At 35.3% G+C, this 18,771-nt stretch overlaps 1 protein-coding gene across 4 annotated transcripts; it reads left to right on the top strand.

The window, feature by feature from the left end:
* The first annotated feature begins 698 nt into the window (after nucleotides 1-698).
* LOC116260199 (uncharacterized) lies at nucleotides 699-12,463 on the top strand. Of its 4 annotated transcripts, none has more exons than XM_031638344.2 (20): nucleotides 699-1,037; nucleotides 2,845-2,882; nucleotides 3,020-3,042; nucleotides 4,142-4,248; nucleotides 4,356-4,407; nucleotides 4,479-4,563; nucleotides 7,452-7,542; nucleotides 9,011-9,049; nucleotides 9,133-9,200; nucleotides 9,312-9,374; nucleotides 9,601-9,656; nucleotides 9,761-9,834; nucleotides 9,932-10,024; nucleotides 10,405-10,506; nucleotides 10,889-10,969; nucleotides 11,074-11,165; nucleotides 11,281-11,296; nucleotides 11,588-11,698; nucleotides 11,806-11,868; nucleotides 12,075-12,463. In XM_031638344.2, exons 1-20 carry the CDS (start codon nucleotides 909-911, stop codon nucleotides 12,114-12,116), a joined length of 1,425 nt encoding a protein of 474 aa, XP_031494204.1. In that variant the 5' UTR covers nucleotides 699-908; the 3' UTR covers nucleotides 12,117-12,463. The 4 variants fall into 4 exon arrangements, with proteins under 4 accessions (XP_031494204.1, XP_031494206.1, XP_031494203.1 ...); XM_031638346.2 differs by adding an exon at nucleotides 1,502-1,599 and having other exon boundaries at nucleotides 11,806-12,462; XM_031638345.2 differs by adding an exon at nucleotides 1,502-1,795 and having other exon boundaries at nucleotides 987-1,037; nucleotides 11,806-12,462.
* The last annotated feature ends 6,308 nt before the right edge of the window (nucleotides 12,464-18,771 follow it).

Genomic DNA, 18,771 nt, shown 5'->3' with positions numbered 1-18,771 from the left:
TGCATATTGGGATGTAAATGGGTCAGATATATTTAACAACCCAATTGACATCAAATTAATTTCGTTGGATTCTGATTACTAATTGAATTCAAAATTGATACGTAGTCTCATAAATGAATCCAGTACCCAATTGACATCAAATTAATTTCGTTGGATTTAGTGACAAAAAAAAAGAACCTGATTACTATTTGGATTCAAAATTGGTATGTACCTAAAACCCCTGAGCCTGAACTCAACCGAGGCTCGGCTCGACCTAATTAAAAAAAAAATATTTTTAATATGAAATAATATATAAATATAATTTATCGTAATAAAACATTATAATTATATATAAAAATCAATAATATATATATTAAACAAATTTTATGGGGCCGAACAGGGTTCAGTCGAGTCTACCCGAGCCGGTCCAATAACTTATCCGGTAGGTCCATGGGGTTTCAACAAAACCATGGATTGCTGGTTGGTGGGGATTGGTCTTGTGCAAATTGGCACTTAAAAGAACACAAATTTAGATTTATAGTCCAAATTCGATTTCTTGGACCCGATCCGCTCGTAGCAAGACGAATGGCTCTACGGTAAATTTTCGGGAAACCGGGGTCTAAAGTAAAATGTTCGCAGGCGTTTTCCATTCCCGTCGTGCACCGCCGGGCCGATTCGATTTTTCGTATTCTTTATTTTCCCTCTCGCGGGTAGTAAGTAGTAAGAAGTGGAAGTGCTCCCCCCACCTCTCTCTCTCACATTTTTGTTTTCTTCTCCATCGCTTCCCTGCTGCTGTCATTGGACAGAGAACAGAGGGACAAAGGGAGAGCATTAAGAAGCTTCGGATGATCTCAGAGAGAGCTCGGTAGGGTTTTTTCTCGACGTCGACGGATTTCCTTCGTTTTTGTTCTTCCGCCGCAGAGAGACCCATGGGTTCGGGTGCCGGCGTAGAATTCACGGCGAATTCGCACTCGAACAACGTTCATTTCCCCTTTCATGACCGGCGCCACACGAAGTACGTCTACGATAACGTCCATGGAAACATTCATCTCGATCCGGTACTCCTCTCTGTCTCTCCGTCTTCCTGGTATTGCTTTTCTGCTTTGTGTTGAAAGCAGGATTCGTTTTCGTCGAGTCTAATGAAGTTTCGCGGATTTAATGGGAGAGAACGAGCGGTCCTTATGTGTTTAAGCGTTATTAAGCGGTTGAGTTTTGATTGCTTGTGTCATAAATGAAAAGCTGGATGTCTGTTTTTATGTTATTGAGGTGATTATATTTCTAAAGGAGAGGTGGAAACGTAAGCCAGTTGTGTAATTTCGTCCTGGCTCTGCAGTAAATCTTGTTCTCCAGTGAAAGGCAGTGAAAAGTTCTATCTCGTCTGTTGTTGTTGTAGTTGCTTAAGTCTGGTAGAGTTGCAACGAAATCGATGAAAATTAAACGTTACAAGCTCGGAGTTAGATTTGAATTCGTCCAAAAACGTGAACCGTCTTTTTTTGCTTTGGTTCTCTGCTTTGGATTTCAGAGGCGTGCTGTTCTCGCGGAGCAGTGACATTGGCGTGGAGTTCATGGAAGATGCTTCTACAGCGCCCTAAAAAAACTAGGCGGCCCGGGTGTACGCAGGTCTCATTTTCTTTGCACTCCACAGTGCCTTGCGTCAAAAGTTCCAAAGAACCGGGACATTTCTCGTCGGTTTGAACGCTCCTTTTGCGGCTGAATGTCGCTGACTTATGTCAGAATGGAAAATTGGCTGTTTCTTTTGTACTACGAGGCGACTACACTGTGCTGGGGAAAGATTGAAACGTGTCCCTTCCCTGCAGTTAATCCTATTTTCTCTTGTAGCACTATTAGAAGTTTGATCTTGTGCTGCTCTCGTCATGGCCGTTTTGTTCATGTTGTTGTTTTTTAAGTTCGACAAAAGCGTTTAGTCCTGGTTTAGTCCTGGTTAGAAAATGAATTCATGGAAAATCGTGAACTATTTGTATATTTTTCTGTCTCCTAAAATTTTCATTCTCAACCATAACGTACTAATGAAGCGCCTTAATGCTCAGATTCGTTCACTGAAAACTTTGTTATGCAGTATGCGAGGCACAAATTCTTCACTTGGTAAAAAGTTAGCGTTACTTTTTTCTTTTATTATTTATTGTTTTGATCTTCTATTGGGATTTTAAATAAAAAAATTATAATCGCATGTATGAATTTGGTTGGTAGTCCTTAGACTTAGGAGCTGAAGTTAATGTACTGAAGCAAAACTGGCAACAAACATGTTGGAAACATCCGTCAAGAGGAACTGTTAGAATGGTAAAAGATGATGAATCCTTTTTTTTTTTTTTGCGTCCTAGTAATTTTTTATGAGGAACGTGCGGTGGCTTGGTCAGCGTTTTCCGTACGGTCTGTCACATGGAGAAGATTCTATGCGTCAGTTGACTCTAAACGGTTTTTCTGTCTTTTGGTTTCTGAATCGGGCATGCGGATGCTACCTTCAAATTTCTAAATCCCAACCTCTCGCTTTGTTCCACTGGATGAATTGGGCATACGGATGCTACCTTTAGATGTCTAAATCCCAATCTCTCGCTTTGTGCCACTAGATGAATAGTCTCTGGTATTGATTGCTCGTCGTATTCACTCTTTGTGTTGACCCGGCTATAATAACCTTCTTTCACTATTCATCATTCAAAGAATCTAACGACTTCTCCATTTTTTGGTGGTACTTTTTTGTAGCATCTCTCTCTCTCTCTATAAAGTTGGGGCTTATTCGTACTCTGTCTTTTGCTTGAAAATATTAACATGCTTACTTGGACACTTTGACAGTAGTCCATTAACCATTTGATTTTCTTGGTTGATATATCGATACATTTTGCTTTGCAGCTGTCCCTGGAGTTTATAGACACAGAGCAGTTTCAGAGGTATGTTCGCTGCTTCAGTGTTGAACTGAGGCCAACTTGTTACCCTATTGATTTCTTCACTTTCATCTTATCATATCTCTTCTTTGTGATTATGTTGGTCATCTGCTAATCTGAGATGAGCTTTTTCTAATCTGCAGGTTGCGTGACTTAAAGCAACTTGGTAATATTTGTTCACTTCTATGCCATTTCCTTATAGAGAAACCACTACTTTTCGTTTTGGCATTTTAGATGACAATGTTTGAGACAACGATCGTTTTCTACCCATTTAACTTGAAAAAAGAGCGCCTATGTGCAAAAATATTTTGCTCCGAGCACTTTCTAAAAATGGCATAGCCAGGTGTACTTAGTTATATGTTTTCTATGTTTTTTTTAAAGATATATGATGTTAGGTTGTTATCAGTGTGTCATGTCCATGGTGGTGCTGCATTGTCGTGAATCATTGATGGAGGGAAGAAGATAAAAGGGAATATAGGATGAAAAGGAGAAGGTGATGGCAGAAGGAATATAGGAAAAGAAGAAACTTGTGAATTCTTGGCTTTGATATCGTAAAATCTGTCAAAGTTAAAGCAATAAGGATTGAAGGAGAACTAATTGAAAAGGTTAGGCAAGAAGGAATTTCTGCCTTTAGTCAATGAAGTGGATAAGTAATGTCCTCTTGCAATGTTGTACACATAATGAGGTAGAATTCTTGAGGTTGAAGTTCTTTTTGAGAAAAAAAGGAAATTGTATGAACTTGCCAAATGTTGCAACCTTACTCTTCCTGTTAACCCATTATTCTCCAATTCTTTGCTGGGACTAATGGAATTGAACAATATGGTCTGTTATGTTTTTTCATGATATAGGAAACCGGTAGAGATTCTTCATATTTTGCATATTATAGTCTATGTTCTCAAAATAGAAAGTTGAAAACAGGTGGTTAAGTCCTTAAAAAAATTAGTTGGACTCGTCAGTCCATCTTGGTCTAAGTTGATTGACTATAATAAATAAATACATATAATAATATGAAAAGAAATATGAAGATATCTGTATATATACAAAGAATGCTGGTATATATTTATAGGTCAGGGATTGGTCAGCTGACCATGATTTGTCTAACTAATTGACTAGTCTGACCAACTTGCTGGTTTCATACACAGATCAGTTGATAACCCACTCAACCGACTAAGACTAGTTGGGATTTTGACAGCTAAGATTATGGTGCTTGTTTTTGCAGTCTCATCTTCTAAAGAGTTACTAGGAAAGGGTTTGTGCTTTTACAGGCCTCACGTACCTGGTCTATCCTGGAGCAGTCCATTCTCGTTTTGAGCATTCTTTGGGCGTTTATTGGCTTTCTGGTCAAGCATTGAATAGGCTTCAATATTTCCAAGCAAGTCCATGTTCTTTATGTCAATGTTCTTTTTTTTTTTTCTTGAAAAAAAAGTCTTAAAGCTCAGTTGATTCTGTTTAGCTGATCCTTTTATTTTCATGTTCCAGGGGCCAGAACTTGATATTCATCAATCTGATATTATGGCTGTAAAACTTGCTGGTATCATTTTTTATTCAAGTGACTATTGTTGGTCCTGATTTTTTCTTCTTATAACCATTCTATCTTTGTAGGTCTGCTGCATGATGTTGGTCATGGGCCTTTTAGTCATTTATTTGATCGAGCATTCCTTCCTTTGGTTCTTAAAGGATCTGAATGGTACGCTTTAATTCCTCTTGTCTCTTATAGAAACTAGCTGTGCGATGGAATGAGTATGGCAGGACCAGACAAAATTGCAAAAACTGAACCACTGCTTGGTGAAAAGTTGCATTACTCATTTGCCATTAAGAACATTGAAACTTGAGCACGTTTGTGGAGTTCCTTATCATTGATATTCATTATATAATGTACAACCAGTTTGACACAAGGTTTTAAGGATACGTAGCTTGATGAGGTAATTTAAGAAATAAACAAGACAGAAGAGGATCCCTGAATGCCTTTCTAAGTTTAAAACCTAAAGCATTAGTTTCTGAAGTACAGAAAACGACCTTTGAAATGAATTGTGATAACTGATAAGTGCAACAATTACTACAATAAACTTATATTTCATGTCCATAGTTGCATGGAATCAATTGCTATGCATGCACTAGTATATGCTATTGTCAATTTGATGATAATTTCAATATAAAACTTTGATCCTTAAATAGGGGTTCTTTAAGTTCCTAGTTAATTGTGTTATGCTGGAGATAAACAATACAGCCTTTTCAGGAAACTTTCTATTGTTGATAATATATGCATATACTGTTGTTTATCCATTTGGTTTTTTCTGTTCTATGTCTCAATTTTTCAGAGACTTTCTGGGTTAAATAGGGCTGAAGCTAGAAATCTACTTAATTTGCTATGGTTATGGTGGTCAGTGATAACAAAGGTGTCCTTTGCCACTTCATGTTTCTTGCATTAAGCGAATGCTTGATAACTTCGGTCTAGTTAGCTTGTCATTGCCATAGTTCTTTATTCTCATGATTTTGATCTTATTGTCATTTTATTATTTTCACTTTTCATGGTTACCATGTTTTGAATGAATAAAATGAAAACTTGGCATTCTAAGTCAAGATCATGATGAATGACATAGTCTTCTCTTAAGTTTAACTATACAAAAGAAGTATCCTTACTTCCAGATTGTGAGAATGTACATCTGATTGCTGTCAAACATTAATATGGGACCTATTCAATAAGTGAAATGAGTTGTCAGTATGTTTATGATAAGTTTCACCAGGCTTAGCTGTTCTGATGCTAGCCATCAATCTAAATCCATCTTCTTGAATTATGGGTTGGTCATAGTTAGCAAAAGTTGTGGTTTGGACAAGGATCACTTGGCAGTTGACTTGCAGGTGAGTAGGTTGGCTTAGTAACTTGCACGAATTAGGGCCCTAAACTTTTACTGTTACGAGTTAGAATAAAATATAGGGATATTCAATATTAAGCTATAAAGTCTACAAAATAAGCATGTACCACCAGTAATTGAGCTGCTATGCAAGCTATACAAGTATCCATAATCCTTAATTTTTATATCATTGGTGATAATCGGAAAGCAAATGATGGGTAAACTGCAAGGGGCATATTTGTTTTTTTACTTTACGAAGATATTGTTCTCACTCATGTGGCTGTGTCTGTAAGTCACAGTCTCACAGATATCGCGATATTTTCGAGAAATTTTCGTGATCTTAATGCTAAAAATAAGAAAAATGAAAAAAGGGAAAAAATCATGATATTTTGAAAAAAGGGAAAAATTATTTATCGTGTTATTATCGCGTTTTTTTTTTGCATTTTTGTCGCGAATTTTTCCTGGTTTTTCATTTTTCTATTTTTTAGCATTGATATTATCATGGATTTGAATATGAACTTAAACTAAATTATTTTCATCATTTTTATTATCATTAAAACCTATGTCACACAGACACGACAAAATGGGCCACGTACCGGTGTCGACACTCTGACACCTGGATACTGACACTTGGACACGGCAGGATATGTTTTGGATCGGGTCTGGGTCAGACCCGATCCGAACCACTTTACTAACCCGACTTTCTTTGTTTTGTTTGAGACTTTCTTTCTTATGACTTATGATGAGATTGGTGATGAACAATGTTTTGTTTGAGAATCTGAGACTTTCTTTCTTATGACTTATGAGATTGTAAGAATGAATTATTAATTTAATGTTTTTTTTTAAATTTTATTATCTTTTTTAACCTTTTAGAATATAAAATTTGCCGTGTCCGCATATCCTAAAATTTTGAAATATTGCCGTGTCCGCGTACCCGTACCCATACCCTTATCGTACCCGTACCCGTGTGACATAGGTTAAAACATTCCTTTTATCACTGTTACATAGTTTTATTTATGTTTTCCTATTAGTTTCTCATTTATTTTATTTATACCTAATTTTTTATTTTTTAAAATTTTTCGAGTTTTTCCTGAGATTTTTTCCAAAAAAAAAAACAACTTTGCTATATATATATATATATATATATATATATATATATATATATCTGTGCCTACGCATGGTGGCCTTGACTGATGGACCTCATTTGGGTTTTGGTTCAGATTTAGTAGGATGGTTGACAAGCCAGTTTGTTATGTTTGCCAAATATGAGCTCAGTGATGCTGGTAAATTTGCATTTGTTACCGTAGACATACAAAAATGTGTGTAATATATGTATATGTACCCAGTACCCCACAGACACGCCAATCGAAAAATGATTTTTCTGAGACTCTTCTCGCAATATCTTTGTCATTTAATAATGTCAATGATTTTCTGAAACTATCTTGTAACTTTTTTTTGTAAAATATATCTTATTTCTTTGTATGATTTATCTGTGGTTATTTATTTTCCTCATAAAATTCAAAATATTAATGGGTTGTTGTCCTGTGATGTTTTTTTGCTAACATATATGAAATTGCTATTAGGTCTCGTGAGCAGAAGTCAGACATGATTGATTTCATGGTTGATGTTTATTTTCCTCGTAATATTCAAAATTTTAGTGGGTTGTCCCATGATGTTCTTTTTTTCATTAATCATAATATCATACAATGAACTTGCTGTTTAGGTCTCATGAACAGATGTCGGCTGAGATGATTGATTTCATGGTTGATGAGCACAATATTGACATAGATCCCAACTTGCAGAGAAGAGTAAAGGTAAGTGATATTGCTGAGGCTTGATTTCATTTACTATTTTTAGCGAGTATGTCTGTTAGTACAAAAAATGCTCTCCCATGGAATTTGTTTCCTGTAAGGATTGGATTATGGGTTTAGTGTCATGCTTGTGATGATAAAATATATGACAAAAAGGCTCAGCTTGAATACACAAAAGCGGTTCAAGGGGGATCCAGACCAAAGAATGCATTGCTCTTTGAAAAATGCCAATCACAATCGGGGCTGAAGTGTACTAAGATACCTACCGAGTATATGGACTCGTTAACATAAATTGCATAAAGAAGTGAAAAAGACCGAGGAACATCCCACATTTACCTACCCCTTAATCCCTAGGACTAGCCATTATGCTAGTGAAATTGATAGATAACTTGGCAGTTAAGACTCACCTAATGGCTACATCATGGGGTTTTCCTATGATCTAGCTAGAAAGGCTAGTGCTACCCTTAGCAAAGTTTTAAGGAAAAGGAAAATAAAATAGAGAAGGAAAAAACTTCAGGAAACATATATATGTTTTTTGTTACATAAACAAAACTTAACCATCGTTTATTCAACAGATAATCTGATACAAAAGTGTTTCTAAACTTGTCATTTTTGTAGGCTTCTCTAATAATAATAACCTAAAGAGCTACTGCTACTATGTACTTTCTTTCTTCTGTACCTTCAAATCTACAACCTTCTATGCGCTCAAAAAGGAAGTCTATATTGTTACTGAGATTCTCCTATTGCGGTGAGGCTGTGGCTTAATATCTTTGTAAATCAAAGAGAGTAAATTAAATATATTTGAAAAAGTTAAATGGAGAAATTTTATGTCATTTCTGTTCAAAAAATATGTTAAATGAATTTCTTGATGGAAAAAAAAACTTCCAAACTTAGTGAAACTGTGAAAGATAGGTTGTGCTTGCATTTTGAAGGCTGTAGTTCTTTTTTGGTTCCTTAATTTGTTTCTGTTTATTTACTTTTGTTAATTGTATCACATTTTGGAAGTTGAAAGGCATAAAACAGCTGCAGGGGAAACCTTAATAATATTCATTACATGACAAATGATAAACTTCCTTGAATTTTCGTATGCTACTGAATGTGTATAAAATGAGAAAATAAGAGTGTCCCGTCTACAAACTTGTCAATAGCCTTTTTGAGCTTTAATCCAAACGTTACTTTCGGATAAATACTCTTCATATATCTGTACTGTTACTCCAGTGTTTTTATGCACAGTTGTCTTTAAAGTCCGTACTGGTTATGAGATCATCAATGACTTGTCTGGCTTCAAATGCCTGCAAGACCGTTCTTTCGCCCTGCATACTCCAATATACACGCATGCAGATGATTAGTATCTTTTCTCTGAAGATAATTCTAGCTATATTTTCCAAATGGCTTTGTATGCTTTTTTTTTTTTTTTTTTTTTTTTAATAGCTCTTTTGCAAATTGTCACCTCAATTACTTTATTTTGCAGGAAATGATTCTGGCTAGTTGTAATACCACGGTGACAAATGTATGTTAATTGTGCCCATCCTGTGTTATTTATCGTATGGGACTTTTTCTTTTGCTTACCTTTTTTTTATGGCTTTGACCTAGGGCTTAAAAGAGAAGCAGTACTTGTATGATATAGTTGCAAACGGCCGAAATGGAATAGATGTTGACAAGTCAGTTGAAAAGTTCACCTTTTTCTTCTTTTTCTTCTTCTATGCATCTTGCATGTCATGCACGTCGGAATCATTTTTATTCTTCTAATACCATGGCAAGCATATGTGCAGGTTTGATTATATTGCCCGTGATTGTCGAGCTTGTGGCATTGGCTGCAGTTTTCACTACGAAAGGTGTCACCTTGATTCATTGATTTTAATTTAGTTCTTCGATCTGCACTCTTGATCTGTAGTTGCTGTTACCATCTCAAGTACTTTTTGCTTTGATTGTTGTTTTCATTTCCATTAATCTCTTACCTGACATGATCTAAAGTCTATTTTCAAACTGTAGCCAGCTTAAATGAGCATCTTTCCATTGTCAGATTCAGAATCTATTCTAAAGGTTGCTATTTTGCATCAGGTTGATGGATAGCATGCGTGTCATTGGGGATGAAATATGCTATCGAGCAAAGGAATGTTAGTAGTCTGGTGATAGTGCAATTTATTCTTCTTTTTAAGTTATTTCTGTTTTTGTTGCAATTTGGTGTCAATTTCGGACTGTATTGAGATGATTTGGACAGATCTCACTATTCAGAGGCTGTTTTCAACTCGTGCTGATCTCTTCCGAACAGTCTATACACATGCAAAAGTAAAGGTACTTAGTTTATTATTTTGCCTGAATACTTGACTGTAAGAATGGAGCTTCTCTTTTTCAAACATAGATTCAGTAATATTGTGCTTATCTATCTCAGGCATTGGAGCTAATGTTTGTAGATGCACTTCTGCTTGCTGACAAGCATCTTGGTATTTCTTCCAGCATCCACAACCCAGCAGATTACTCGAAGGTCCTCAGCATATTGCTCAATGATTGTTGTCAAATTGGAAACTATTGCAAGCTAAATGTTGCTTATCAATGTTGTACGTATCGTACGATACATATCGTCGCATTTCAGAAATGCGATACGATATGCCACCTGTATTGTACAGTTACGATACAGGCACCGTATCATACGATACAGTTATGATACGTTACAATATGTTAATTTTTACTAATTTTTTATGATTTTTTCAGAATTTTTTCTGGTTAATTTTTTTTAAATATGATATAGTTACAATACGTTACGATATTTTATGATACAACGTATCTTAAAACCAGACCGATACGGCTTACCATACACTTTTTACAACATTGTTGCTTATAACATTTTGTTTTTAAATGATATAGTTAGATGACACGATAATGAAAAGGATTGAAACAGATCCTGATGAAGAGCTGAGGCCGTCAAGGGAATTAATCTTGCGAATGCGCAGAAGAGATTTGTATCAGGTATGCTTTGTCCGTTCTTAACTCCATGTTTTGTTTTCCAATGGTTATTGGCTTATCGCCTATTTGTTGAAAAGAATTTCAATATGATTGAGCTTTCTGCATTTATCTTTGATGCAAAAGAATTAAAAAAAATCGTTGAGCTTACAAACATATGCAGACATGCAGTTATTACAACTGGTCTTTGATGTCAGCAATCCAAGTAGTCAAGACTTTTTTCTTTTACTGAAAAAAGGAAAAACATATGCCAAGCTGAAGCTCTTTTTTAAGGATGACTTGGCTTTCATGGCTGCATGTTTATGCATGGCATTCAATCAAGTTTTGCTGATTCTGTCTCACTTCTTCCCTAGATTTTGATCAATTAATGCTGGCTTATCTTTTGCAGTTTTGCAATGAGTATGCTGTACCAAAAGACCAACTTGAACATTTCAAAGATGTTACGGCACACGATATTGTGTGCTCTCAGGTCCTTTTCATTTTCTTATATTCTAATACTGATGCTTTGATGTTGATCTTGTGGTGTTCACTAGATCTGTTTACTTTTATGTTTGATATCTTCAAAATTTTCAGACGAAGGCAGGAGTAAACTTAAGGGAAGAAGATATCGCGATAAGCAATGTAAGGATTGATTTGACCCGTGGGAAGGATAATCCACTTGAGTGGTAATAGCATATCAGAATTTGTTCAATTTTGCAAGACTTTAAAATATTTCTTCAGGCATATCAGAATTAATGGCCATGTTTTTTTTCCATATGCATGTTGGGGGGGGACATACAGGATCCACTTTTTCAAGGTAACTCATCTCTGCGCTTTGGTAGAAATTGGTTCAATTACATATTACGTTGCATCTGTCAATGAATCATCACAGGATTATTTTTGAAAATGCCCGCCATGTCATCTGCAGTCATCTCATTTCGCTTCTAGAGCATATCATAGTAGCGGTATGCTGTTCACATTTTAAAGCAAAAAATATGAAAACACTACCATATAAACTTTTCAGCATCTTCATTACTGAAGGGCATGTTTCTGGGAAACAGCCTTTGCATTATTTCGTGTATTCTATTCACTGGTCCTTTTTTGGTAGGACTATGAATGTTCGGAGAAGTTTCTTGTGGCGGGTGACCAAATCAGCCATTTATTGCCAGCATCATATCAAGATACAATTGTGCGGGTGTACTCCAAAAAACCAGAACTGGTTCGTGTGCTTAGTTTCATCTTTTTAAGCTTTTCTACATCATCCTTCTTTCTTCCTTTCTAATTGGCAGTTGCTAATGGCCTTTCATGGATATCATCACGATCTAGGTGGAAGCAGTCTCGGAGGCCTTTGAAAATTTCCAGCTGAAGACCTACGGAATCAAAGCCCAGGTCCATGAAACCCCGAAAAAGAAGAGAAGCAGAAGTTTAAAACTGTGAAACTTGTTCAACTTAGAACTCTCGTCCTATATTACAAAAGTTACACTTGGGTTTTTGGTTTGTGACCGTCGTTGCTAAGCCCTCAAATGGGTCAAAAATTCACCTTTCACCTCCATACATAGTGTACATTCAAATTCTTTTTTCGTTTTCATGTGCAGGAATGTAACCAGACCAATCTTCCATATATCAGAAGTAAATAGAATGGAAAAGAGAATGGCAGTGTGGTTTCGTTGCTCGATTTGGATGGTTGTAGCCTGTTTTTATGTGGTTTCGTCTCAATTCTGGTACTTTTGGGATTTGATGGCTGACAAACTATTATCTCCCTATCAGTGTTCAGCCGTTATTTAACCAAAATGAGATGCTTAGACGGATGTATTATGCTCACACGACAGTCTCAGTTTGGCAATGAACAATTTGGTAGTGGCTTTTTGAGCTGCCGTATGTTCTTTCTTAAGGCTTCTGTTAGCCCAGGCTTATTTCCATTGAGAGAAAGAGAGACCTCTTTGTTGATGTGAAGAGACGGACTATAAATCAAGACAGTCTTTTTATCTTTTTAACGAGGTAAAATGTCAGTCGTATCCGTTACTGTTCGTATATCGTCGCCGTGTGTGAACTGTGAAGCAGTGAGGGACCGCATGCCAATGGATCCCTGTTTGCGTACAACCCACTCCTTGTTTTTGCACTCGCCCAGCTTGCCTTTGATGCGGAATGTGTTCAGCACGTCTGCTGGCTTTAGACGGGAATCAAATTTTCTCGCCAACTGTAGCCCGCCAACCAGACACGCCCTTAGGGCAGGCGTAGATCGCGCATGTCGTGCTGAGCACAGTCGCCTTTCCTTCTCAATCCGGGAAGACTGGTAACATGTCCTCGTCACCCGAAGGAATGACCTTAACATGTACCGTTTGGCGTTTACTTAGCATTTTTATTCTGGTTAATGCTATCATAAATTAAATATAAAAATGTGGGTGACAGTAATAAAGAAAATTAATTTTCTTACGAATTTTAGAAATGAACCTTTTCCAGAACAATATCCCGTCAATTCCAAGTTTAGTTTGTCCGAACTTCAACCAGGTTGCCTCAACACTTTCAAATTTGAAAATTTGTCTTAATCAAAACTGTTTTTAAATGCCACAACTACTACCAATTTACATTTTACGACGATTTTTTTTTGCAGTTTCTTATTATAAAACGAAAGATGCAAAAGTTATTTTTTTCATTTTTTTCATTAGCATACAAGTTTCTCATATCCTTGCAAGAAAATCAGAGAGATTTTGCGTGCAAGTGTGTGCTGCCTTCAGTATCTTATGACGAAACCAGGAAGAAGAAAATGAAGCCTTTTCCTTTTTGTCTTGGTATGACAAGGAAAAAGAGCATTCATCTCATCTTTTTTTTTTTAAAAAAAAAAAAAAAAAACTAGAAAGGTAGTGTGCAGAGGTAGAAAGAGATATTCTTCTTGCATGTTAATCTCAGAAGAGATATTCCTTCGCCTAGGGTCCTTGATTTGGACGTCCAAGTTCCATGAAAGGTACCTAACCAACTCTTCTTCTCCTGCAAACTAAAGAGGATAGGGAACCTGATGCGGATGTGGACTTGATCCATTTAGATTCGAAACTTAATTTGAAAGGCATTAACGCTCACCTGGATCCGAAAATAGATCTCATAATACAGAGTCGAACAAACAAATTGTGTTGGGAATATCTGGAGCCTGGACCGTTTGTCAGTGGGCAACGCCTCCTCTAGACGGCAGCAAAAGAATCTGGCCCAGAATGAACAAGGAGGTTTTCCAACTCTACTGCCGAATGCCACTCAGCGTTTTCATTCCTTTTATTTTTTGACAAATTCACTCTAAGGATTATTGGATGGTAAATATTGGGATACGTAAATGATAGACAAAAACAAAAAAAAATCCACTTGTAAACCACATTTTGTGGGCTCAGAAAGATAAAAATGTCAATTACAAAATGTTTATAATGTTAAATTCATACATCGGGTTAGGGGTGGAGTCAGAAATTTTTTATGAGGCAGAAAAAATTAAAGTTTTTAAATTTTGAATATTACCGAAATATCACTTTTCAAAATTTTTTATATAGAACAAGTGATTTTTTTTTAATTTACATATAAATTAAAAAAAAAATTGAGCAGAGCCCATCGGGGCTCTACCTTGGCTCCGCTCCTGCATTGGGTCTTCGTGTCGACACTTGGATGACTGAGCTTTCATGCATTCTAACATGTTAATTTTTATACCCATGATTTCCATCCCTGAAACTTGTTTTTTTTTCTAAGTTAAAGTATATGGACATCCCGCAGCTGGTACCAACATAGTTTTGAACCCTAAAAACAAAAAGAAAACGAGGAAGAGCTTGATTCTCGTTTGGATGGTGAAATAACCTCTTGCCCACCAAATCTTGCTTTTCTCAAAAAAGTCTCATATAGTCGTCGTCATTATATATATATATATATATATATATATATTATAATCCAATGGGAATTCATAATGAAGGCATATATCTTCTAAATCCGATCACTTGATTCAATGGTTTTTGGGGAGCACAAAAGTGGGTCAAGCACACCTTTTGATTAGTCTCGTGCATATTTTCTAGATCTAATCAGTTCACCACTCAATCAGCAGCCGCATCCATATCTTCTAGATGGAGGAAGAAAGACCGGATTGGGTGAGTCAAGCGAGGTGCTTGGGCGGCACGTTCCCTCACCCATTGTGCACAAGTGGTTATTTTTTTCCGGAAGCGGTGGAGTCAGGTCGCCGTCTACAGCAGCGTGTGCTTATCAAAGCTTCTCGGTGTAAAGTATAAACTCAGGACTTGTTTATGGTCTTCTCTCTCTCGTGAGCTACGAATAAGACGGGGGCGGTTACCCGTTGTTGACTTTGAGTTAGCGCACCATTATCCACCATCTAAAAAGAAACCCAAGTTTCCGCTTAACTTTCCTTCTTTTTAAGGGTACCTACTTGCTTTGGTGCTTTGTGTCTCGCCGCATTTTAACTTGTACATCGGTGACCCTATTGTTTGTAGTAAAGAAGTGATCTCATTGTTTGCAGTGCAAAAAGTTTGATACTGAGAATTGGTCGTCTGTCAGCTTAATCTCGTTGTGCCAACCCAAAAAAAAAAAAGACCGCGTTAAGTTTTTGACTCTGTTGCAACTTTTATATATATATATATATATATATATATATATATATATATATATATATATATATATATATATATATGAAATGAGAACATGCATTTGAGAAAAGTTAATGGTGTTAAGAAGCAACGTTTTAAAACTAACAGCAGTTATTCTGCAACATAATGTAAGGACTACTTTTCTGATTTGATATTTATAATGCACAAAACATACACAATTTTTTTGAAGTTTCAAACAATGAGATGTCCGGATGAACAATTCCACGCTTTATAAACGACAAATACAGACTTTATATCATTTTCTATAGAGGGCCGATTTTTTTATATTACTTTTTATTGACTTTATATTATACATATACTCATGACCTAGTTCTGAGGTCATCGATCCATGGTGTTTGACAGTTGAAAGAAAAAACAATAATACAAAGATGATGTATATTTTTATTTTACAAATTTTCATTTTATTTTTCTTTCAACAGTCCATGACGAACAAAGTAGACAGCCTTGATGAATGAACGAGGGAACCATTCACTCACTGTATATATATGAAAAAACATTAAAAGATAGTGCGCTTTGAATTATCCGATCAAATTTATCGAAAAACTCATAATTAATTCACAATATTTTTATCTGCATGTCTACTCAGTTCATGCACAAATATACATCTAGCCATCCATTTAGCCATACGGTGATTGTGGGGTGTTCCGATGGTTTTGAAGTTTATAAAGATAAAAATGCTGTTGAAATTCAATTGACAAAAAATTGAATTTTTCACATTCAAATGTTACAAACTTTTCTATTTGTTCCGTAGGAAAGTATATCAATTTCCATATATTTAGAGTTTTCATATATTTAATTATTTATATAATTTTTTACCTGAATAAGGAAGATGCCGCGTTGAACTTGGTCCACGCGGAACAAGGTCAAACGCTGTTCTTGTATTGCAATTTACAGGATTCTCGTGTTTGATTACGGAAGCAAAGGGAATTGAACTAAAACTAAATCATGCCTTGACAACTAGGTTCCACGAACACTTGTGTAATACATTTTGAAATGTGAAAAAATACATAAAAAATATTTCGCCGGGTGTGAATCGTTTGATTCATATTTGTTTTTGTCTAAGTTGAGTTCAACTTGATTGTGTGTCTCTCCATATGGAAATTGGTACATGTCATACCACTTAGATCAAGGATACAAATCAGACACCTTAAATTTTGTTAAAATATGCTTTGAACAAAAAATAAACATTCTACAATACATATATATATTAATTTAATATAGAATAAGTCTTACTTTAAGTTATTTTCATAAAAAATAAATTTTTTTTCTTGGGTCTGAAACATTTGACTTATACTTGTTTTCTCTAAGTTGAGTACAACTTGCATGTGCATATATATATAGATATGTATATATACTTAGGTCAGAGATACAAATCAGACCTCTTAAATTTTGTTAAAATATGTTTTGAACAAAATATAAACATTCTAGAATAGTTATAAATACGAATTTAATATAAAATATTTCCGTTTTAATATTTGGAGCCAATTTTCACATTTTTATTTACTTTATCCCCAAAAAATGTATATTTGGAACTGATTCAACAAGAGATTTAGATATATATAATTACCACAAACATCAGATATGTACAAAATTTCGTGTGGTTATTGAAACCAGTAAGGGTAGGTCAGCTAATGAGCCAATTTTGGTGGGTCTCTAAAAGGGACCACCCTTCCGTATTCACGGCCTTGCTTTGAAATGGTCCGGACAGCAATCAGACCGTATGGCCGTTTCCTTTCTTTTATCTTTAAACCGGACAAAGGCATTAACAATTGATTGATTCAAGTGTCCAAAAGGTTACTAACAAAACCTACAAATATTAAATATGACATCTTTTTTCGTAAATGTACTTAATCTAATTAATATTAAAACCTGTTTGAACGAAGTGCAATGTAGATACAAATAACTGATTTAATTTTTTGCCCATAAAAAATTATATACATCTTAAGTTTTTCTCTTTAAGTTGAATCCTAAAAAAGAAAGAACCTTGAAAAATGCGAAGCGTTTTAACTCATTTTCTCCTCATATATATATACACTTGAGGATGCAAATCTGCTTTTAATTTGAATCCTTATATATATATATATATATATATATATATATATATATATATATATATATATATAGAGAGAGAGAGAGAGAGAGAGAGAGAAATTGGAAATTCTAGACCATTAGGTTAGGGATAAAAACTAGACCCTTTAAATTTTTTGTTAGAAATATATTTTAAACAAAATAAAAACACCTTAATATGTTTATAAAAACTAATTTGATACAAAACATGCTTTAATTTTAGTTGTTTTAACAATAATAGGGATTTCTCCACGATTAAAACTCTGATGTGATATGAGCCGTTCAATTTGACGTCTTATATCTAAGTACAATATAAACATCTCAATAGAACCTCATGAATCTTGAAGATTTGTTCCTTGAAATTGCCACAACATCTCAGTTAAAGATTGTTTCCTAATTTCCAAAGATGAAATTTACTTGAAGATGCTTATAATTTTCTAGAAAGTTGATAAAGCGCAATTATGAAGTCAATCAACTATTTCCGGTTTCCAGAACAGAATTCAACGCGGATTCAAGAAAGGTCGTTGAATCATCAAATTCACAAAAACCAAATTCAAAAGTAGTTCATCTTCTTCAATATCTAATCCAAAAAAATTAAAAAATTATATAAAAAAAAGGACTGCGACCAGAATGTAATGAGAATTAGATTGCATTGACTCCATTGGGCTTTATTGAATAAAGGTAGGAGGCCTGCAACGGTCGTGGCGGCTTTTATACAAATTTTGAAAATGCTCGGGAAAAAATTTCTAGTTCTAGTTCCACCCTTGAGAATGACGACCTTCTATAACTAAATTTGACCATGATTAGCTTAAACTCCGAAACATTATTACTAGTTCACAAGGATTTTATCAAATTTTGCTCATGGTTTGGACTTGAATTTAGATTCGGGTGCAAAATCACATGCCATATCTGATTTTAATTAGCAATCAAACCTTATTTTCTTCACCATCTGATAAATTTTGAACTAGTAATTAGACAAATGAAAATATTAATATCCTTAGTTTAGAAAAAGGCCAACAAAATTTTATGGCCATAAACGCGTTGTGTTAGATCACATCTAAATGGCGTGCGTTCAAATCAGATTTGAACAGAAGAACAGTTTCATATTTCCTTTCAGAATTAATTTTTTTCTCTGTGGGCATTTAATTCATCTCCACCCACTGCTGCCATTGACAGGTCTGCTTTCATGTAAAGGGACATGAGAACTGCATCATTATTTGGGCTGCATCTTCTTAGAAACACCGAAACTCACTTTCATCCGGCAAATTAGAATTCTTTGTAGTCAAATAGATTGAATATATTCGATTATGAAAATGTATTCATTACTAACTCTAACTCCATCGGAATAGCTAAATTTCAATCATATAAATGTAAGTGCCTTGTGCCAATGGGATGTAAATCTGATTTTTGGAAAATATAATTCGAATCTGAGTCCGATTTCATATCCAATTGCACAAAATTGGATTAGTCCCAATGTGTCTTCTCTCCCATCCACCCTCGCTCTCCCGGATCGTCTGGAGTCAAATTTGAGTCCTTGACCAGCTGCCCCTAATTATACGCACTCTCTCTCTCTCTCTCTCTCTCT

This window comes from Nymphaea colorata, chromosome 9, assembly GCF_008831285.2.
Source record: "Nymphaea colorata isolate Beijing-Zhang1983 chromosome 9, ASM883128v2, whole genome shotgun sequence".
NCBI lineage: Eukaryota > Viridiplantae > Streptophyta > Magnoliopsida > Nymphaeales > Nymphaeaceae > Nymphaea > Nymphaea colorata.
The sequence above is the reverse complement of the archived record's forward strand: the minus strand, read 5'-3'. Positions and strand labels throughout refer to the sequence as shown.